General features: G+C 41.7%; 1 protein-coding gene across 10 annotated transcripts in view; it reads right to left on the bottom strand.

The window, feature by feature from the left end:
• Window positions 1-24,292, bottom strand: part of ARVCF (ARVCF delta catenin family member) — a 272,630-nt gene that overhangs the window by 10,101 nt on the left and 238,237 nt on the right. For all 10 annotated transcript variants that reach the window (XM_084538977.1, XM_084538980.1, XM_084538979.1 and 7 more), the window contains 6 exons: window positions 9,322-9,449; window positions 8,193-8,343; window positions 6,625-6,817; window positions 5,425-5,536; window positions 4,728-4,818; window positions 3,516-3,569 (listed from right to left, as the gene is read on the bottom strand). In XM_084538977.1, the coding sequence (XP_084395103.1) occupies window positions 3,516-3,569; window positions 4,728-4,818; window positions 5,425-5,536; window positions 6,625-6,817; window positions 8,193-8,343; window positions 9,322-9,449 (729 nt within the window). The remainder of the gene's footprint in view (window positions 1-3,515; window positions 3,570-4,727; window positions 4,819-5,424; window positions 5,537-6,624; window positions 6,818-8,192; window positions 8,344-9,321; window positions 9,450-24,292) is intronic.

Raw genomic sequence — 24,292 nt, 5'->3', positions numbered from 1 at the left:
TTTTTCTCCTGACAACTAAAAACCATATTAAAGTGCAATTAACATACAGAGGAAAAGTGTGAGAGGGTATTATGAAGACCCAGCTCTAATTATTTCCTAACCTCTGCTTTGAATCAGTCCACCAATGCAATCTTAATTTATTTTCCTGATGCACCAAATTTCCTTCATTATCAGTAACAAATAGATCCTGTCCTGCTCTGCTTTTGCAGCATTGTAATATGGAGTAAAAACAATCACAGCTCCCCATAGGCTTTTGTTTTCCTTTATGTAATTGAGGGATCGTTAGTGTTTTCATGTTCTGATGAACTAGGTTCTTAGAATACCACTAAAATGTTTTTACAAAGCTACGAGAATGCTCATCTCTTGGTGTATTACTTGCCTGAAAAAGGTCATTAAAAAAAAAATAAATCAAGTTTTTTGTGGGGCTTCCTTGTCAGAAAGAGGCTTCACCTGCCCGCATGACAGAAGTGCATGCAGCTACCATGACTTGCACCAGTCACAGCACCGGGTCCTGAACGGTGTCTGTGCTGGTCACAGTCAGTTTGAAATGAGCTCAAGTTTTCCTACATGTCTCATGGATCAAAGTGCACACAGACCTGCAAGAAGCACCTGAGGTAATGTATATTTTTGACATTACAGATAGTAGAAGACTACTTTCCCATGCTGCCTAAAAATAATTAAGGAATTAGAGTTACACATGCATTATGCAGATTTTAAAGCATAAAAATCAGTGCTACACAGAACTTCACTTACAGTTATATACTGACAACAAAGACAGCTAACACTCTTGGCTATTCCTTTTGAACAAAGAAGAAGAAACCCAAACCCTTCCAGTTGCATCCAGTCACCCAGCCAGCATGTGTGGAGGAACACGTGACCAATAATTAAAATGACTGGCATGAATGTTGCTAGTAAGTCAGCTACTACAGATTGGTCATTCATTTAGGAGTAAATAGTTCACGTATGTCTGTTTAAGTGATGGAAACATCCTGACTCCCAACAATGCAAACTCTGAACTGAAAGGTTGCTCTTTGCAGTCAGATATTAATTATACTCCCTGTGATGTACCAGATCACTTTGCCTTTCTGTACTGCTATCATGGTTGATCCCAACAAATTTTTAAATGAACTGCTAAGATACAGAGGGAAACCTTTAACCCACCCCCAGAAAGCAATAGCTACTGAGGTAAAGTATGGCAGCTGTAATACACCCCAGTGAGCAAGGTCAGAATAAGGGATATGTAATCACACACACACAAAAAAAGCACAACAGTCTCTTAATACTACTAAAAACAAATAGTCAAGAACTTTGTTTTTCATATCCAAATTCCACGATGTTTTGCAGTTCATACTGTAAACCCATTGTTGTGTGGCCTGCATGCTGATGGTGCCACACACATCAGCAGTAATGGATTGTGTGTTTCTGAAAACCAAGCTCTGTGCTACAATTCTGTCAAGATATGCAGTGGCAGAGATAGGAAGTTCATGTGTTCACCTAATAAAATGAGATAAAAAATAAAAAATATCTTGAAGGAGGCTGCATCAGAGAAGCAATACCTAAGGGCCTCAAGGTCCAGCGCTCTCCAATGAAACTAGTGAGCACTGCTTCTCCCAGGAATCAGATTAATTCCAAATAAGTTAACAGAATTACCTCTGTTTCTGTGGCACGAAGGAGACCTATGCTGATCCTACTGTTCCACAGTATCAATGCATTTTTCTGAGTTAATACAATGCAGTTTATAGACAAGTTATATTTGGCAGCAGAGGCACTTCTCGTTCTTGGCTTTTTTATTCTTGTCTCAACTTTCTCCTTGTTGTCTTCTGTATTGCTTTACTGAGTATCTGCCATTCATTCTGCAGTGACATTTTTATGTCATCACAAATGACACAACCGAATGCATGCTGAATGCGAGTCCATCTATGCCCTCACACAGCTCTCAACTTTTAAAGATCAAACCTCTACACCCATCATAAAGAAGAAGAAAGAAGAAGTTATGCCTAAAGAGAGGTGCATCTGAACTTTGTGTCTCTGTTTTGAACAGTTCTGAAATCTCAAATGCTCTCGTCTGAATGACTGTAGGTTAATTACGGCACAGATACAGTTTTAGAGAACCAAGAAAATTTGGCATACAGCTTTGAGATCACAGTTCTGCTGCTTCTCCAGACAGCTCAGGGTCACAGCCACCCCAAGGCAGCACTGTGACAATATACATTGATGATCTTCAGATTACCATGCACAGAGTCACTTGTCTGGAGCTGATACAGTCTGACAGACCTGAGGTATCTGTGTGCTGGGCTGTCTACCCCATCCCACAGTAACTCATAATACACGCTTTTTCCATCGCTCAGGACAACCAAACTCTGCCCAGGCTCTCCAACAATAGGAAACCGACTGGCCCAGTACTGCCAGCTGATGGGGAACAAATTCTTCTGCCTCCCTTGCCACACTAATAGCAAATTAATTTCATTTACAGAGAAGGATGAGTCCATGGCATTGGAAACAAGCTGAGATCACAACAGCATGTTACTTCTTGCAGTCTTGAAAAAGAGGAAACATGGGTTAGCAGTAAAGCCACAGGCTCAAAGAGAGCTGAACCATAACAAAAAGAGGCAATATAAGAGCAGCAGGAAGATGGTCGCATTCTGGAACAAGCCTGGTCTTCCACAATGCAGGGGAGGAGGATGAACACCCTGGCTGGAAGGGCCCAGCTGAACAGATGGGTACCTTTAACACGTGCACAGCATGGAAACCCACTGAATTCTGTAGTAACACAAGATGGTTTTTTTTGCTACAAATAGCAGTATAGAAAACTTTGATTTGGAGGCATTCATATAAGCATTTAAATACAAATACTATCAACTAAAAGAACTAAAGCAAATTCCTAAGAACATAGAGCACCTTTACCTACCTAAGTAAAGAAAAAAAAACAAACACCACCACTCTACAAGTTGTAAACTGCAAAGTTTATCAGTCTGAAAGCATTCAGTTGACAGCAGTTGTCTGTTCTCTGGCTGGAGAAAAATACATGCACACTTAAGATGCAGGTAAATAAAAGGCAGAGCCCAGAGCATTGTATGTACTAACATTTTTGTTATTACCTATAGAAAACAAAGGCAGAATGGATTTAAGTGTCATGCTGAAGTAAATTTACAGCTTCTTCCTTCTGCATCTCCAGGTTTACAGATGTGTAAGCCTGGAGATGCAGAAGGAATATGGAATATGGAATGCAGCTGCTTCAAGAGCCAGGAGCTAGAATGAAAGCTAGGACAAGACTTCTCCATTCTATGCTTAAAGTAGTGGAGAAATTGGTGTGTACACAATAGGTGTACTTAAAAGAAAAAGAAGGAAAGAAAAAAAGTGAAAGTGACCAATCTTTCGTAAGGTAATGTTCTGTTTTTAAATGTCAGCTTTATCCATTTGAAAGAGTATCACCCAGAGAAATAGCTGAACTTTCCTGTGAGTGACAGTGTGCTCTACTGAAACAGACAGAGGGTTTGATCTATGACTGAATTTACCTGGGCCAAGTTCATCCATAGGTATCATATCACGACTCCCAGCCTTCTCGTTATCTATAAAACAGAAACATTGAAACTACCTGAGTTACATTTGTTTTTTCTCAACACCTGGTACTTGTATATAAGTCACAGAACAGAGAAGTCCATAAAGTGCTGAATAGTCTTTTACAGTAAGCCTGCAATCAACTGCTATCCATTCAGAAAGGTAAGTTTGATTTAAGCTCTCCAGACAGCACACGTAACCCTTATTTTCTGCTTTGGCACTGCAATACAGAGCTCCCTCTCTCCACGTGGTAACAGAAACACCATTTCTGCTGTGGACTACCTACCATTTAACAAGCTTCTCTCTGAGTCACAGGAACAAATCAAGCAGCCTGCTGAGCCAACAGAAAGCTAACCCACGAAGAAAATAAAAAGTTTACAATCCATTTGCAGATCTGACCATAGTCATTCTCTGTCTGTATAATCTGCCAAATTTGATCAAACAGACAGAAGGTGGCAGGACAGTGTTTGTATTTTTCTTTGCAGTAATCTGCAGTTAAACAGGGTTAAGTGCAATATGATACACTATCATAGGGAGACTACAGATTTCTGAAAAGAAATTTAGATATCTGAGTATTAGAAACCAGAACTAGACTCAGAGACAAAGCAGTCACAATGAAACTACAGCTGAAGCTTTATACACCAGTGTTGGTACAGCTGTGTCAGACCTGATAAACAAACAGCAGTTAGATTTAACTAGCGTTTGGATAAACCATCTCAAATGAAAAAACTTGCACAGTAGAGGAAGAAGCATTGCCAAAGCAGCCACATTTATTTAGAAAGGAAAAACTCCAGTACCAAGATTCCAAGCCCACTGCCTGGCTGAAAGCGAGATTTACTAATATATAACGTGGTCAAAAAAAGCTGTTCTCCCCTATATTCCATTTCACATTTATCCAAAATTCTCCTAAGAAGACTTAACTGATTATGTTGTTTTCTCAACTTGTATGCAGTATCAGTAGCGTGCATTTCACAGGGGAAGGAATACTACCTATATCCAGCTAATAGGACTGCCCATTTTGTGACTGCGGAGTAAAAAAGCAGCACATAAATAAAATATGTTTACCCCCTTACTCCTTGCCCTCCTTTTCACTTCTATAACAGATGTGGCACATTCAGCAAGCAAGCAAGCAAAGCACAATACAAAAAGTGATAATGAGCAGAGCTGACCTTGACTTTTATCCACCAGAGGCAAAGTGCTGTCGTCATAGGCAGACCTGCCAGCAGTACCCTTGGAACCCTTCGGAGTTGTAGAAACAGACTGCAAGACAAAAAACACACAAATATGAAATTGCCACTCTGGGAAATTGAACTAGAAAAAAATCACCTAACCAACAGTATGGAATAAGATCATGGAACACTGCTAGGTCCCACTTCTGTTGATCATATGGCAGTGGAGTATTTTTTTTTTAAATTATTTTCATATAGATTTGTTGTTGGATTTATTTATTTATTCTTGCATTATCTACAAGGCTCCATTGTTGGTCTGTAAAAGGAGCTCAGCCTTTTCACAAAGGAAGGTGAGGAAGCTGCACTTCAAGAACAGGTATATGCCCTATGCTGCTAAATAAAAATAAAACATTTTGAAGGATAAAAGACATGCTAATTCTTGAGTAAAGCATGGGCATTTGACCTATGCAAGGTGGCACACTTCCAAAAACTAAAAAGCTGCATTTCTCAGACCACTGAAAAACCTACTCAGCAAGTATATATGGATGATGTTATGACTGGATAGATTACCGTATATTGTTTTATCACCTAGAGGAACAGAATCAAAGCCTGCAAAATCTACCTGACATTAGTATTAGACTAACTTAGGACGCATTCCACTCGGGTATTTCTATAACCTAAGACCCAGCATCTTTACCTGGAAGTGTGATTTGTTCCACCCATCCTTCTGCAAGGCATTTCGTAGTTCTTTGTAACTCCAGATCATCTGAAGAACGTGAGATGCTGCTTTTGTTTCTCTAGGAGACTGGCTGATTTGCAAAACAAAATTAGAATGTCAAATATCAAGCAACATAAGTCTATTCACGTCTACCTCTTTGTACCGAAACAAGATCCTGGTACCTAGTACTTCACAGAGCTGTGCTTAGAGTCTATGAGTTATAGAATGTATGTGAAATCATTTAGTGACTTCTTCACATATATGGGTATTTGTTGAGAAAAAGAGAAATCCAACAAGTCATAAATTCTGCAGATCTCTGTTTTCTCAACACTGCATTCCTAGGCAAGCACTGAGGCCAGGATGACCCTTTTGTTCTGTATTTGCCATTAACAGAAAATAGATGGATTCCAATTCTACCTGGATGTATTTAGAGAACACCCTTCCCCGTTCCCCCAAGTGTTCTGAGCTGCTTTTCAAACCTTCACATCAACTTATATATATATACCTCACAACTTGATGAGGTTGCTTTACCTTACAAAGCAATTTGAGTTAGCACAATATAAGTAAATTTTAATCCCCAAACTAATTTCCAGCCATTCCTTACTAAGGCGGTACACAAGCAAGCTCTATAAAATAATACAGGGCTAGATATTTGGCTTTCTTGTTTCATAAAAATACAACCCAGCAAAGGCTTCAGTTACTCTCCCAAAAACTTCCTGAATACGTTTCGAAAAAATGAGCTTGTGTCTAACTTGGCTAAACAAACTTTTCTGTAAAGGAGTCAGAACAGTTTTTCAACAATATCACACAGAGAAAGATTGTCACTTTGAATTAACACTACCAGCCCCTTGGCCAGAATAATTACTGAATATCATTAACCATTTTATTTAAAAGGAGCAGATTCCATCACTGGCACTCCTGGAAAAGAATGCTGCCATGTTCTAACATGTTCTGTCCTGACGTAGCAGAAACTTTCACCCAATTCACTTTTTGTGTGTGTGTGTGTCACAAACCTATTAAAGGTATGATTTTATGTTGTGTATATATTGATTGCTTTAGCTACACTTAGGAAAGGCTAGGACGCTTAAATACTTCTGCAAAGCAAACCACTGCTGTTCATAGTAACATTTTCAGGTTCGCAGTGAGTTCTTGTGCACTTTGCCTTCAACTGTCACTTACCTTGACTTGCTGATAGCTACCAGCTTCTGAATGCCCTGTGTCTGGATCAGAGACCTTGCATTTTCTGAGCTGTCAGTAATGATTTCATGGATCGTATTCAACACCGCAACCACTGTATCCTCTTCCAGGTTCTTTGCGGATCTCTGCTGCCTGCTGGGCAAATTTCTTACCAGCTCACCCATGGCATAACTACCTAGATAAGGGGAAGAGATACCATTACTCAGCCTTAATAATCATTTCAGCTTCCCATCCTGAATGATAAAGTTCAAGGGTGCTTGCCAGATCAAAAAACTTCATAATGCAAGTGTTTTGAACCTCAAGACTGTAACTTAACAGTGTATTTATCATTCATTATTTCAAGGTGATTGAGAGTTGATATCCAAGACAAACTCCTCCATCATGAATGTTAAAAGGTAGTGAGGAGAAAAAATGCAGTTTTTATTGGGATTTTTACAGCCAGCATCTATCATACTTTGCAGTGCCTGAGGCAAAAAGCATCCGGTAGCTGCTGCTAATGCCACATCTTCATGCTAATACACGCACACGGTTTACTCAACTTAGCCTTGTAATAGGCCTTCTGGGGCAAGGTGTGCAGCCACGCATTTATTAACCTTCATCCAACAAAGGTAAAAGTATTTCTTCCTGGGTCCAGATAGCCTTCACATTGTATGGTACTGGAGAAAAAACAGGGAGCCAGGAGTTTATCACTCCCAGGTATTGGTTTCTGCCATTTGCCTAGCTACATCTCTGAACTATTAAAAGAGAAACTTGATGTATTAAGGCAGGATTCCATGTTGCCATCAGCTTGGAATGATGGCCCTAAATACGTCCCAAATATTTCCTTGCCTAACAAGGTCACAGTTTAAACATATATTAATTAAACATATAGAGGCATCCAGAGGAAAACTCAGCTCACAGATGAATCTTTCTGAAAAAAAAAAAAAATTAAAAAAATGCATATTTACTCCACTGGATAGGAGTTAGTGAGCACTGCAGAAGAACTAATTTGAAGGAGACTATCTCAATGGTAAGTTGTTTGGTATCCAGCTTCTACAGCAACTACCACACAAAAGGATGAGGGGGGAGGGAGAACACAAGAAAAAAAAAAAGGGAGGGGACAACTTTAGAGCCCACTGCAATTCCCCAGGCAAGCTCAGCACACCAAGCGCAAGGCTGCCGCTCTATCTTTAATAGCAGACCTGAGGAACAACACATCTGTAACCACCATATGCAGCCAGGCGCACGTGCCATGTCAGCTGGAGCTAAGGAGGAGACAAGCGGCCTCTTAACCCACCCAGTCCTCTGCACAGCTACACACACACTCCCCTCTCCTGCAAAACTCCACATCTACTTTTAATCCTGAGTTAGAAACCTCCCTTAAGCCATGGCCTGTTTGAATGGGCTGGAAATACATTCTGATTTGACAACTTTTCACTTGGTGGCTACAGAGAGTAATGAGCACTGATGGAAACTGCATGCAAAATGAGCCCTCAAACTGACCAAAAAAAACATGAGGTCTCTCAAGGGTATCCAAGATCCCAGCCTGGTAAGAAAAGTTCAGAAAATACCTATAAGATCTTTATTGCGGCGATCCATTGAAAGATTCCTCAGAGCAATTGACACAGCCCTTACAACCTTGTCGGAGTCCGACTGGAGCAGCTCCACAAGCACTGGTAAGCCTCTCTCCTTCCGCACTGTTGCACGGATGTACGTGGACCACTGATCAGAACACACAAGGAAAAAGAAACAACACAAAGCATTGTGAGTTCACATACCCACCCTTGCCTTGCCTCTGGCATTTCTTTCAGTGCTGTAATTCATTATTTTTTGAAATACAAAGACTAGCTAGGAGGTATTGTGCTGATGTATCTACAACTTTAATGCATCATTCAAATTCGTCGAGCACCAAGAAGAAAGGATGTGGAAGTTCACCTTGCAACTTCGCAAGCTGATGGAGAAAGAGAACAGAAATAGAAAGAAGGAGTATCATCCACTAGCATCTGTTCTGTAAACATCTCAGTGTGAAAACACATCCCTCTGGATTAGGAAAAAGAGGTCATTTGGAGGGAATGGCAAAACATCCGAAGCATGCTATCTTCCCCCACCTCCACTTTCATACTTTTACTCTTTTTCATGGTTGATTTTAAAATAAACTGTATTGAAGACAGCTGCAAAGTGTCCCCCTCCTGATCTTCAGGCTGCTGCTCAGTCCCACTTAGCTATCGGGCTCTAGAAGTGATCAGGCATGATCACTTCTAGTTTGAGAACTGCCTGATTAGCACTAGGGATGGCTCAGAGAGAAAAAAAAAAAAAGAAAAAAAAAAGCAGAGGACACTTTGGAGTACATTTCCTGAGCAATCTGACAATCCAATGAATTCAGTATTCACAATACAAACATCTAACAACAAGCTTTTCTGAAGGGATGTGGCAACAGTTAAGTGGTTTAAGTAGTAAAGCCAGCTCATGGTTAAATTGTCATGAGCTAAGTGACACTATGTAAACACCATCTGTCCAGAAGTTGCAAAGCATCTTAAGTGGACAAATAAAATGGAAATAATTTCTTCAGGGTTCCCACCTCCCTCCTTTTTAAAGGACACATAAATGTACAAGGTTACAGTGCACTTGCAATGGATGTAGCTTTGTTCTTTGCTTGCACAAAAGAAATAAAAGAGACTAAAGAGAAGAGTCTGCACTCACCGTCCAGTTGCCAGCACTGAGGTTCTGCAAAGCCCCTGCTGCAGCTTCCAGAGTGTTGAAGTTCTGGCTTTCGGTGAGGATGGAGAGGTACAGGCGGACCACGTCTGGCTGGTACAGTAATTCAAAGCCTGCAGGTGAGGAAGAGGAGAATGGAAGCAAGAGAAGCAGAGAAGGCACGTATGAATGAACATGTAACTTATTTATTTAATCATAGAAGAGAACAGCCACGAGAAAGATATGCCACAAAAAGAAAGGCTTCTGCCATGTCCATGATGTTTTACCCATGCTTGTTGAAAGCAGCGCACGTGGGAACTCATCTACAGGACATTCAGCTACGCTGAAGGTCCCTTTGCTCGTCTTTGGGTGGACAATTGTTTCTGAAACCTGTGCTGTGCTATATGCCTGTCTATCAGGTAATAGCAAGGTGACAAGGGACAATGACTGTCTGCCACAATTCTTACTTTGCATCTGTAGCCTGGGATGCAAACTTGCACTCCTGTTTTCATTCAAATTATCTCAGTTTCACAGTCACCAACAACAGGGCCAAAGAGAGCAAGCTCCAATCCCATCACCCACCCCCTTCTCACAACTCCTATGCAAGGAAAGAAAGATGCAGGATGTCAGAATGACGAGAATCCCCAGTTGGAATGGGCAGGGAGAAATGCTGACTCTCATTCAAATATTAGGTAAAGAAATACACCAGCATCACACTGCAAGGCTGCAACAGACATGTCTTAACAAAGTATCCCTAGTGTCACTGCATCGGCTTTGCAATGTAAGCTCGTCAGGAATGGGAGCTACTCCCAGCTCTGCCATTTCCTTTTGAGATGCTGAGTAACTGACAGGAGCATCCGTGTCTTAATTTCCTCATCTCAAAGGATTAGGATTTATCCATCTACCCCAGTAAAAAGGGGCCCTGCTTTCGGCAAGGACACATCATTAGTAGAAAGTTGTTGCACATTTTGAAGCGATTTTATCTATCTTTCTTCACTAGGTGTGGCACCACACTGCACTGACGAGGGAAGAGTATGTGAGCATCCCATTAGAGCGCTTGCCAGACAAACAAGATCAAGGAGATCACGGTGCTGTTCAGATTGTCAACAACAAATTAATCCCCCTAAAAATGTTTTGTTGAGTACAGGAAAGCACAAACAACCTACGGTCAAAAAAGACACATCTACAGTGACTGCAGCTGGAAGGTGCTTCCTGGATTGATGACTTTTGGAGAGTTTGTGATAAGCAGGCATTATCTATGAAAACATTTCTGGAAAAAAAAGGATGTTGTGAAAAAAAGCATGAAGGTATGAATGAGGTGGGTAAGGAAGTGTGAAGCTTGCCTGCTAGTAGAAGAACTAAAACTAAGGTATTTATAGACACAAAAAGAATGTTTTTGCATTAACAAGATGCTGTCCCAGAAGCGTAGCATAATTCAAAGCAAGTTTTCCACTAGTAAGACAAGAAACCTACAAACACAAATAAATCACTTCCTCTCTTCAGCACTCTCTTCTAAATCAGCCATCTCTCATATACATATTTTTCAGCACATATCACAAATTATCATATTTCAGACATCTCAAATCAAACTGAAAACTGAACAATGCTCCCCTATCAAATGGATATCTTGTCAGAATTTTCCTTTTAAAAATCGTCTGTTGCTAAGAAGGATAAAAAGGCCTTCTGAAATGAAAGCCTTACATTTTGTCTGTTTTTCCTTGGTTTTCATGGTAGTTACAGCTGTGGGACCGCACAAGCCAAGATCTCAGAACTCTAAACCACGTGTACTGCTAACCATAAACTCAAGGCCATGCCACCCCCTCTTGATATACAGGGCTCATTTATCCCACTGGAAACACACTTCATCTGCCAGGGGTTTCTTTGCCCCATACCAGAAAAGTGATCTATGCACGAGGATCCCTGAGCTCCGGTGTGTGGTCTCACACTCTCCCGGCTCAGCTTCCTCACTCACACTTCCATTCTTTTTAATCTACTGGATAGTTAACCTGCTCCACGTCTGAGGCTGGTTTTAATGCCACCATTTGCTTGTTACATGACACCTACAGCTATGCGCAAGCTGCAACAGGTGGCAATCCCCAAAGGCATCCTGCCAATCCATACCACTTATTTTCCTCTTCTCCAGTGTCCTCTCCTCGCCCTGGGATCATTGCCCCCTATATTGAATGCTGAGAAAAACTGTAGTTACTTAATACATGAAGCACGAACAGTTGTATAGCTCTTCTCCATTCCTTGAATAAGTTTGTGATTATCTGACTCCAGTATGACCTTCATATCCCCTTTCTCCTCTGCCACTTCACAAGGTGAATTGGCAATCTAAGAACTCCTCAAGAAAAAGCAGTGCTGCCTGAGCAGTGTGTAGTATTACTTTCCGGAACACTAATACTTAAAAAATCTCTTCAGATAGCTTACTGGAATTTGGAAACTTATCTTTCAAGGAAGCTTTGCTGAAACACAAATCAGATAAGCAAAAAGCTGAAGGTAGGTTAATTAACAGAATATTCATACAGAACATTTAGCGCATCTGTATTTGAGTTCAGAACTGTGTGTGACTGTGAACAGAAGGCAGTTCTGCAGTCCTCTTCTGATGGCTTCATTTTAAATTGCCTAGTCATAATTGCAGCACACTTGGAAACATCCCCACAAGTTCACCCTCTTCTGTGATTTCAGCGCAGTCTACAATTTGCCCTTTCTGTCAGCCTGTCTGTTCCTTTTTGGCTGGACTTTGGCTGGATTCCTTCTTCCTTCTCAGCACCTCCCTGGGTTTGAATACTCGGATGCACACAGAAGCAATAACCCTCTCACCTCCGCTTACCTCCTGCAGTTCGAGCTGCATTCCAGTCACGCACCCCCCACCTGCCTGCTGTCATTACTTCTCTTCATGCATGAAAGCCTCTCCTTTTTCCTACTTACCAATGTAAGAGCATCTCAGAAACGTCTCCGTGTCTCCCACCTTCTCTGTTCAATAAAACTCGGAATTTCTTCCACCAACTGCCAGTACATTTTTGCTTCGGGGCATAATCTCTTAGCCAGCTTGGTGGATGACTCCCACTTCATTCCACACAGCCCCATTTTCCATCTACCTTTCTGCCTCTGCTCCATTAACACCTGTTTCAAAAGGAGTTAGCAAGTGCTATGCACCATAGATGAGATGCTGTCCTCCATCATGTCATTGCCCCAGCTGGGGGCTCCACACCTGCTGCGCACTTCCAGCACTGCAACACTTCTGCGTAAGTCTGCCTATGCCCGAAAAATGCAGGAATTACTAAACCAAAGTATTAGGAATGCCCCTCATGGATAGCTGCTCATTAGCAGAGATGAGAACCTAATAGCAAGAAACTTGCTCCTGCACCGGAGGGTTTTTCCCTCACTGACGACAAGCTGACACTTCCCATAAGCATTACAGTCCCTTAAAAAGAAACAAACAAGTTTTGTCTTTTCTCCATCTGTCTCCTGTCCTAATGAGTCCAGCTCTGCTATTTATAGAATGCAATTTATCTGAATTATTATACGTTCCCTTCCAGCGTTGTGTGGAGGCCTTGCACATTTTCCATGAAGCGCTTCAAGCACGTTCCTGGGAAGCACAGCTGGTCTCACCTCCATTAAGCACCTGCTTCTCTTCTAAACTGATTTCCTTAATTTCAGGATCATCTTAATTATTTTTTCAGGTAATGCCGCTTTTGTGCAATATATGGCTAATTGCTTATGTCCATCTTTTAAATGGAAAAGAGAAAAGAGGGTCATTAGTAATAGGTAATATATCAAATGAGAAAAAACACCCACTGTTTTTCTTTTCCTTTAAAAACTGTTGCAATTACAGCCCAGATTCAGCACTGCCTTTTAAAAAGATAATTTCTCCCAGATTAAATGAGCCTTTTTCCAGAGGTTATAGATTTGTGCTGAGCTGCAATCTACACTTGGGAATAAGCCATTTATTGCTCACACACACATCTGCAAAATGCAAAGCAAACAATTTGGCTCTACGAGCTTTTCCCTTTTAGAGAAGCAGAAAATGCCCTGGACACTGATGTCATTGTGAGTGTCAGACATTTGACAGCATCTACACATTCCCCCCAACCACTGGCATGAATGTTTATACAAAGAAAGATCTTGCACATTAGACTATCTTCACCAACATGCTGTGGTTGCAAATTTCAGAAAAAAGGAAGATGAGCTTCTTTTCATCCAAGTTGCTCAAGACTGGCAATGGGATTAGCTTGGTGTGAAGTTCACCCCACCAAATGCTGCCAAGTGAATTATCCTTTATTCACCCACAGAACAGTAAGAGCATAGACAGCAATTTCAATCCTGCATGGAAAAGACCTGAGGAATTAAGTGAATAGCCATCTTGATCCATTCAGTGTTCAGTGTGCTGAGAATGATGCAGCACTTTGTGGATCATCTCATCCACAAACTTATTTGCGTTCATCTTGGCAGTGATGATACCATGCCTATACTTAGCTACATTCTGGCAATAACACACATTATTGCACCAGGTGCCTCTCTCTGATATACCAGATTAATCCCAGATTCAGACATCTCTCTTTGGAGCAAGGTGGCCAAATCAAATTCCCTTTCCCACTCACATCATTTAGGATTTATTGTCACCCTACAGGCATGGGAAATTATATACATGCACACATTGGTCAGATTAGAGTCCTATTGCTAGAGCAGACATGCTGCTTTATTTCTATTTTGACAAAAATTCTGACTTACTGTTTAAAAAGAGAAGCAAATTTCATACCAAGCTAGAAAGATGCAGGGGACACTACCATAAGAAAAACAAACCACCACCACCACCAAAAAAAAAACCTTACCCCAAACAACAAAAAAAAAAAATCACTAAAACAAACTCTTACAGTTGCTTGTTCTTGCAGTGTCCACAGGCACGTTTACAGTAGTGTTTTAATTCAGTCCAATTCTGAAATAAATTTCCCAGTTGCCCTGCACTTACTGCACTTTGGTTCCCAACACAGAGCAGTCAAAGCACCATCTGGACCCATCTTGGGATGAAATTAAACCAACAGATGCACTCCAGGACCGCACTGAGGATGTGCTGACCAGCAACGTGAGGAAGTTCAAGGGCTGATCTCCTCATACAGAGCTGCACCACTTGCTAATACACCCATCCTCTGTGCCGGCCAATTCAGGGCGCAAGATGTGACAGCTACCAGCAGATGGAGCGAGTGGAGCCCAAACTGCAACTTCTCTGCAAGGTCATACGCTAACAGAGTTTGTAGGAAAAGAAAGCAGCTGCCTAAGCAACTAGGAAGCTATGAGCCAAAAGAGAAGCCTCATGTCAGTAAAAGAACCTAACAATTTGATTCTGCAAAAAAGAAAAGCTCCACACATCTCAGACTCTTGCCCTCTCCTGGCAGCAGGCTGGTAACTTCATTAAAAACTATGCAATTCATTGTTTGCTAGTTAAACAGTTGCAAGCCAAAATTCATAATCATTTTCTACAGATATATTTTCATTACTAAGCAGCAAGTCAGTCTAGCAGCACAACACCTCCCATTCCAGGAAGCCTCACCCTGCAGATTCATAGTACGCTACATGAAAAAAAAACAAAAACACCAAAAACAACACAGAAGGCCGGGGGAGGCATCTGGTTAGTTTATAAAAACAGTAATCAGAGCCTTAAAATAAAATAAAAAAACAAACAAAAAAAACCATCAGCTCCATTCCATCTGTATGCTGTGCTTCAGCACCCGGTGCACAGCTTGAATGCCAATATAAACTTGCAAGATTATTCTAATTGAAAGGCTTAACAGCAGCGAAAACGCAGCCAGCTCCAACAGAGCCAACCGCTTGGAATAATCGATGGCGAATGCAGCTCGATACAGATACACGTAGAATACTGAATGTCATACAACAGAGGCAGCGCAAATTTCTCCAATGGATGAAGAAGAAATAATAGGTGGAACATTATGAAGAGTTTTTCTAGCTTTCATGTCAGGGCAGAGCACAAGTCAGGGCAGGTATTATGCTTATTGCAGAGACTCAGCCAAGAATGCAGCATCCACCACTGAGCAGGAGCACTGAAGAAAGACAGAGCTGCCTTTAAATGGTGTTGAAAAGAACAACCAGAATAATATGGGACACATGAGACTCAAATCAGGCTTGAGGGAATATTTAAGAGGAGGTTTTCTATTTAGAAAACGAATACGGCCATAGTGTGTGACCTTTCCAAATAATCTACCAAGTCACTCAAGTTCTAAAATTATGTCAACTCTTCCCAGTTTACCACCTACTCCCCCAATGAAAAAAGCAATGGCTCACGAGTTCAAAAGGGAAGCAGTCCCCCAGCCCTGCCAAGGATGTAACAGGAATGCTATCAGCACTTCAAAGCCTGGAGGTATGCAAAAAAACAAGGGGCTAGTCTCAGGGAAGGCAGAAGGGCAGCAAGAGAGGAAATGGGAGGGCAAGGCAGCACAGGAGAAATAAGGATGCCTGAGAAAGCAAACTGTCTTTTGCCTTTTCTATTATTTTTTAGGTTTCCCAAGCTCCACAAGCTGTCATCGGGGTATCTCCTCTTACAGAGATTGCTTTGTATGAGATTAGTTGTATTCCGTTTCATATCAAAGAATATGCAATTTAACAAAGAGACAGCTCAATTAAACACAACCCATTTTGACCTTGTGTGAGTTCCAGCACACTGTTTTCTACGAGCAGATATTTTAAAGCTATAGCAGATCTTCCTTTCCAAGCAACCTGCAAGCAGCATTTCTCCCAACAGCATCCGACACACTGCTCAACAACAAAGGCTTTTTTTTCAACCCTATGCAGCGAAGTCTCTTGGCAGCTGGAGATATTCAGTTAACAACTTTCTCTCCTCTGTTCACTAATCAGCAGAGAAGGCTCTGGAGGACCAATACTTAATAAGGATCCGAATGCTGCTGCTGGTAACTAGAGCACTACCCAAGCTACTAGTTGGAAAGGGGAATGGGATGTCCCTGAAGGCCTGGTACTGAAGGGCAGGGAATACCTGGCAGCAAGGCTGATGCAGGGAAGGGAGAACTGCTGAGGGTCTCCTCTGAGAGGGAGAGCAGGCATGCTGCTGAGCTGCACATTTAAGCATTTGTAGGTCACCTCTGGTGTGTTTTTTGATAAAAACCATCATTACAAGCAACAGTGCTATGGATCTGAAGTTAATATTAAACCCTTTGGCCGAATGATTAAAATAGGAGATGCATGTAAATAGCTTCCTTGATGCCAGACCCAGAAGACTTGTATCTGACCTTGAAGACTTTAGACACAGTACATGAAATGTCAATACTTCCTTTTTTTGCTACCTCACCTGATCCAAAGTTATTATTTACTTCACAGAAATAACTAAATACATTTTCCTTTAAAGAGAATGGACAGACATGCTATTCCAAAAACGAGTGCAGTCTGAAATGCAATTTTTACCTAAAATCACCCACTAAATACCATTCTCTCTTTCACACACACACAACACAAACCTTGGAGTCTCTTCTTCATGAGCTACAGACCAAACACTATCTGTTTGAAAGCACAGGTTCGCCTTTTTCTATAACCACTTTACCATGGAGTTTGCAAGCCCCCAAAAGCACTCCAGGCCCTGCAACACCAATGCCAAATCTCAAACTGGAGCTTGGTTCACAATCCTGGTTCACATGTGCAAGTGAATAGGAACCTAACTCTCAGCAAAGCTCTGCAGGGTTTCAGAGCGCAATGCTGCTACCCTTGCAGGGTAGTGTACTTGTGGTTGCTCAGGCACACCACAGACTCCAAGCTGCAGGTGAACATTTCTCTTGCTTGGAGAGATTCTGTGCATTTTTGGTGGTCTTGCATGTTACAGTGTACTCTTGCTTCAACTGCTTTGTTATTTGAAGACAGAAGACAGATTAGGCTTATCAGCCCGGTGATCTCACTGACAGCAGATCGATGTGCTAGGAAAGCAGCAATGCAAATATTCCTAGATGCAGACAGTCTTGCTCGCTGCCTCCAGGGAAGCTTCTTCCTGAAGCTTTCAGGTTGGACGCGTGCCTCCAACAGCTGATGCCAACAGGACACTGGGCACGGCGATGATGCACGTGGCACTGGGGACTCCTTAAACAGACAGCAATTTGGCCCAAGCACACAAGATCAATGCAAAGCGTGTCATTGATCATGTTGTTTCCCTGGGAGGGAAAAGCTGACTTTCCAGATGCTGTCTGCTACATAATAAGAATATTTGAACAACAGTGGACCAAGTCAAATGTCCACGCTCATTCTTTGAGATCTCAGGGGTGCTGCTGCTCCTGTTGACCACGGGTGCTTCTGACACATCTGTTCCTGCCTCCACAAGGGTCCAGAATTTCACTTGATCTTTCTTCCTCCCTAAAAGGGCTCAGATGGTCTAGCTTGGTGACTGCTCACATGCCCTGAGGGGTCTCTCCTAGTGTGTGTTAAGAAACAGCTCTGTTTTGTCACCCCTCCGAATAGCAATTACACGGATTGCACAATCCAAGGTAGAAATGAGAACACTGCCCGGTCTGTCTGGCTTCTGGGCCAGATTACATGAGTAGAAAACGTGGAAGCCCAGGGAGGTGTCCACTTAATATCCTCAGAGCTGTAAGGACAAGCCAAGAACACGCGGGGATGCCACAGCAGTCAAGATCCAAAGCACAGCCAAAGATGGTTCGCATTTGCAACTCTGGACAGATGCAGCAATGAGGGGACATTACAGAAAGCCTCATTTGATACAAGCAGGTGTGAAAATGAACCCCACTTCTTAATATACAAAGCTTTTAAATGAAGGAATCTCTAGGCTGGAATTTGCTTACTCTCCACTATGGGAGGGCTTGAACTCCCTGCTTTTCGAAGCATATTGCGAAGGTCTTTTCTGTTTAGCCAAGCTTTCCCAAAGGAGCAAGAAGAATAGAGAGATGGCTGGTAAAGCTAATGAGGACTGGAAGCTTGAGGAAAATTGTTACTTTTCACATTACAAAAACAAATGCGGTTTTACAACTGCATACTTGTGTATACACGCCAGAACATGCGTGTTTTTAGGGACTTTTCCTTAAGCTGGAAAAAAAGCCAAAACAGGATACAAATATTTTCCTTACAAAACCCACATCCAGCTCAGTAAAAGTGTGCCATTCCTCCTCAGACCATAGCTGCTACGTGATGCAGCTGAACAGATGTGAAATCTACGACAGACTGTTCACTGCCTGCACTGCTGCAGATGCCTAACAGTCCAGCCCAACTGTCAGGTCTGAGCTTACTGCATAAAATGTGTTTCTTAAAGAGAGAGAGATACTGAGTGATTCCCTGAAGGAACACCCATCGAAATACCACACCACAGCCATGTCCAATAATAAAATACAAGATATTGCTGTTAGTACCTTATCAACAAGTTCAAGAACCTCATAACATAGAAACGTCTCAGAACTCGACTCGTCACTGCAAATTAACAGCACTGTTAACGGACACCTTCCTCTGCCTTCTGGCTGCCTGGACCCACCATTTTCCTTCCTCTAATTTTTGGTGTGTGTTTAACTAAGGATCGTGTGTTCCAAATTGCCTTTTTTCTGGCCTCGAGCCCCTGTCCAATTCAGCCCTGCAGTTCCAGATGCCAATCAGATGCTCTGACTCTAGGAAGCTAATGAGCTTTTAGCTTCCTCCCAGCTCAGTAGTAGAAACATGTTTGTAGAAAAACGCTTACTACAAAAGGAGTCATGGACTAGATTCTGATTTTATTCACAACGGTTCAGATGTCGAAAAGCTTTATAAACTTGCTGTCATAAAATTCCAGCAAATAAGCAAGCACAGAAGAAAGGCAAGAAAGACTACAAAAGGCAGATGGAAGGCACCAAAGGGAAAAACAAAAAACAAACAAAAAAACCACAATATGGTAGTGCTTATTTAGTTGAAATATCCACCCACCCTCAGATATTGAGTACTGGAGTTATGCAAGAAAGGTGGAAGGGCTTGGCATGGATGCAGCAGCCACAGGATGTGACAAAATCGATAGCCCCACTTCTCCAGCACTCCATGGATGTGATTTCTCTCTACCAGGCCTGTGGAGAGTCAGGGTGTGGGGAGGACCCAGAGCACCCTGTGGGATCAGGCCCTGTCTGCTCTTACACATAGTGGATGCTGCCACTGAATCTTAATCAGCGAGACAAAAACAAATCCTCCATCACTGGGGAATTTACAGAAATGGGACTGCTTTGTCAGGTATGGGACTAGGGGGATTTCCACCGACTGTGCTTCAAAAAACAGTTCTGCTGCTGAGGGACTTCCAGCTCCGGTTTGAAAGCCTGCACATCCCTGACAAGCGTTTGGATGCATCAGCAACGGGTACTGCTTCAGAGCTGCGACAGACCAGGATCGACAGACAGTATTTCCACTTGGGCTGGCACCTGTCAGGTTCTCCCCTTTGCAGTCTGTCTTTGCAGAGTCTTATCTTCAGTGCCAAGGGAAAAACAACTTCAAGAAAAAAAAAACAACACAACAAATCTTTCACAGCTCACACACTGAACTACTTGGAAGGCAATTTGAAAGCTTTTTTCTGGGTTACTCATGCTTCACTGAGTCTACTTATTCTTCCACTTCTCATCATGATTTCTAATATAAAAATCTCCTAAATGGTCAGAAGCCATTACACAGGTACAGTTATTCTTATTAGTTCAGTTACTTGCTAGAGGCCTGTCTGCTTAAGGCAGTGAAGGGCAGCAGAACTCCCCAGCTTGACTTGCTAGAATATGAAGGAGGAATAAATCTGTCTATTCTCCTGTGTATCTACCCTCATGGAAACATCAAACACTTCAAAGTACTTTCCAGTTAGAAGGAAATATTTGGGTATAAACGTCTAACCTTTCCTAAGGAAAGGTTAGCAGTATCCAAGCCAAGAAGAAGCTAGCAGATCCCATCTCAGCCTAGAGAAATAAAAGGTCAGTGATTCCTCATCAGCAGGACTGACATGGGAAGCCTGCTCAGTTGATTCCAGGCATAGTCCTGCAATATTGTCTTTAAAAGCACTTTATAGGCAAGTACCATATGGAAAGACTCCCTCATGTTATTAAATAATTTATTATATGCAAACGCAAACACATCCCTCCAATCCTGTTTGTGTTCTGAAATAGCTAATTAGCTCCTGCTGCAGCTTCCAAAGTCAAAAGTGTGTTTCAATTTCTCTCTCTATTTCATGAAAGCTGCCACATGCACCCAAAGGAAGCCCAGTGCCTCTAATCTGTCTCAATTACAGTCACTATGCTGCTGTCAGGCAATTCAAACATCTCCCAAGCATCCAAGAAAAAGAATTTGATATTTTCTATGTCAACTAAATGTCAGGCCAGAATGGAAGCAGCACGAACAGAAGGTTTTCTTCAAGTTCTCTAACACAAAAATTGACCTTACAGCTCAGGTTTTCAGGGTGCAGTATTTGGGTAGTTAATTCTCATGGATTTCAGCTGGAAAACCTAATGACTTCAGGAACAGAGATGTTCCAACCACCCTCAAAGCACCTTGTCCATACCCACTCTGGGGCTACAGATGGTGAGAGGCAAGAGAAGGTGCTGCTGCTCCTCCCTCATTGAGCTGTGATACACAACACTAAACGTGCGGAGGGAGGGGATAGTCTTTTTTTCTGCCAACCACTTGCTAACTTCTTAGAAAAGCAAGAAATTTCTATTAAATGTAAATATGTCTGATGTACTGACTGCCTGATAATCATTGATAGAGCTGACTAACAGTTTTGCCCATAAAATTATAGGTTTCCTAGTAACACAAATCTTGCTATAAAAGATGAATTTGGACTGAATTGTGAGATACAACAACATGATCTGGACAGAAGTAGCTCTCTGAAGCCTTAGCGGTCCTAACTCATTTTACAACCACAAATAAATCCATCTGTAAGTAAAAAGGGGGGAAAAAATAAAAGATTTGTGCCCCAGCTCGTAGGAGGCAATGAATGAGCTACTTAGTTGAAATGAATAGAGTAAGCACTGAGACATTTTTCAAGAGACAGCATAGGAATGTTAGATAGCATCCAACTGCAGCCTGTCCCCATTTCAACCATCCTACAGGCACAGCCCACATTCACAAACCACCACAGTCATATGGGAAATTCCACATCAATACAACAACAGACACTAACTCAAAGCAATTCCAACAACTTCCTTGAAACCACTTCATCGCTGTTAAAATAACGAGAAGGTCCTTAACCCTGGAAAACAGGTCATTTAAGGCAATTTTCAATTCCAGTGCAGCTTTATTATGATAACATAATGCAATTAAAAATTGAGCTTAAAACTACTCATGAAAAGTTTTCAAGCAGAAGCTGTCACATACTGCAGAGGTTGCTCATGTCTGTGGAAACTCTGAAAAGGCCAACAGAAGTGCAAATGGGGTGAGGTACTTCTTCAAGAGTATTGACGTTTCCATCATATTACAGGGTGTACCCATTTCTAATCGTTCATATATACACAACAGTGTTCTTCTCTAACTTCATGTAGGCCATCTCAGCCCACAGCTGGATCTTGAAATAGGACTCCAGGCTGCAGTGAGGTGTGGGACACCAAATTCCAAGTGTTCAGGAAAACTGGAATCATCTCACAGAAAACTGTCAATACAGTTTAATTTCAATGGGTTTAATCTCTGTATTGCTTTCATTTCAGCAAGCAGCTATGTAGGACTTGTAAAGGACCTGCTTTTGCTGGGATTTAGCTATTAAGCAAAAACTTGCAGAACTAGACAAACTGAGACATACGTGGCTTTACCAAGTCTCAAGTTTTAGATACTAGCAGTAACCCAAAGGCAAGCAGTCTCCTGGAAGTAACCCTCTGTAGATCTTTTCCTATTCATGGCCCTTCATATTTTGTAGGGGTTACATTAGATTAAATGTTCTTCCTGGCTTTGCTTGAGATGGACATGAAGAATGACATTTTGAAATGGAGTGGCTTTTCTACCTTGCTTGTTACCATGAGCCAGCTGGAAAGAAATTGCTTCAGGAATCATGAAGCAATCTCTTCTGAGCTCTGCCACTGAAATGCTCTGTAACTCTGTACAGCTGCTTTAGCAATCTGTATTCTCCTTTTCCCTCACACATGATTTCTGTCTTGCCTATCTAAACGTGGCCTGTTCAAGCACACTGTCATAGTGTCAGGCTACTGATAAAAGTTAGAAGCTGTGAAGCTGCTCTAAATGGCTCCTACAAAAGCAACAATACATTCAGTAAAATATGGAGACCTCAAGGCACGCAAAACATGACTAAACTGGATGTGAGATGGAAGGATTGCTCTTTCATGTCCTCACTACAGATAAGCCCGAGCCATAGTCCATTCCTAAACAGACGAATAACATTTCACGCCAGTGTTGAATTCTAGTTTTCCCTATGACCAAGACTGAGAAAATTCAGGGCTGAAAGTAATGGTCTGAAAGGATGAAATAAAAATGCTCTCCTTTCTACCACATACTGATCAACATTCACACAGATCATCTGAAAATGCCTGGGTCAGCAATCAAGCTCTCAGTGGGTTCAGAGCAAATAACAGTTGGATTGACATTGCTTTCCAAACCACGCAGAGGTAAGATTTCTCTCCCACTCCCCTCCAAAGTTGACAGGTAAATTTAAGTGTCTACTGTATGATGTAAAATGCCCGCCTCGTAGTTCAAGGTCATTTTACTTCAATCCACAGTTTAGATGTATACGGCACATTAAGTCATGTCATTGCCCTGTCATGATGGAGAAGAGGGGAGCTTTTAAGCCTGTGTAGAGCACTCAGGGTTGTAGAAATAAATATGGCTTTGGAGAGCAGCTTTCACATTCAAGATCTCAAAGTGGCTTACAAAGTAATGAGTCAGATAATATGACTGCAGCAACTGTGTAGGTAAATGCACCAGAAATTAATGCTGAGAAAACAGAAGTTAATTTTTTTGATTATTTGCCTTTCTGCAAAACACATCTGCAGCTTCAGCCTGACTAATGAGCACCAGTAACTTCTGCAATTTAGAATTCACAGGTTATATGACATTCCAGTTTATATTAATTTTCAGATTAACTCCATGATTAAAGCTTTCCATTAACTCTAATAAATACTGTTCAAGCAGAAGTGGAAAAATACTAGCCACCTTACTGCATGTATTTCTCCTGTACTAGTTGTACTACAAGGCAGGCCTCCTTGGCCTGATCTCTAGTACCTCAATTTGCAATTAGTTCAGAAACACATAACTATTTCATTTTTGTTGTCCCTTTCTCTCTCCTCCATCATTAGCTGTTAGAAACATACCACCAATGACTGATTAACAGTGTAACGAGGAATCTGTGGTTTATTGTGCTGACACCAGAGAAAGTGCATACTGTAAAAAAATAAAAAAATATAAAAATAGATTTTTTTTTTTTTTGAAAAAAGACATACCTTGAAAGTGCGTGTGTGTGTGTGATCAACCTGAGAGCCAACAATTAAGAGGCATTTTGCATATTATGCTCCTTTTTCCCCAAGTAACCTGGGCAAATGGGCTCTCTCACTCTTTTTCCCATCTCAGTTGCCTAGCTAGCTGCTGTGGATTAAGCCATTTTGAAAATAACTTGTCCCTAAGAAAAAGAAATACACTGTTTCTTTGCACGCAGACAATTCTTGGCTGACTTTGTAATCAGTTAGCAAAAACAGTCACAGAGAATAACTATGATGAGAAAGAGCGTGGGAGGTCCCACGGGTTGCCCCCTGCTCAAAGCAGCCTCAGCACTGAACTGGCACCAAGTTAGTGATGACTTTGTCCAGCCAGGCCTTGAAACCCAGCAAAGCTTCTCTGTGAACCTGTTCCAATGCTTAACCTGCATTTTTGTGTGCATAAGTACTAGACACGATAGCCAGACTATCCAAGACAGAATTTTAAGTAAGATCCAAGAGATATCAGGCTAACATTGAGTTTTGAAAACACCTGAGCCATGTAGGCCTCTGAGAAAGCCATCCACTCGCCTATTCCTCCCAAAGGCACAGCTTTCAGA

The sequence above is a fragment of the Aythya ferina genome (assembly GCF_964211825.1).
Source record: "Aythya ferina genome assembly, chromosome: 17".
Lineage (NCBI taxonomy): Eukaryota > Metazoa > Chordata > Aves > Anseriformes > Anatidae > Aythya > Aythya ferina.
This window is presented reverse-complemented; position numbering and strand designations above follow the sequence as displayed.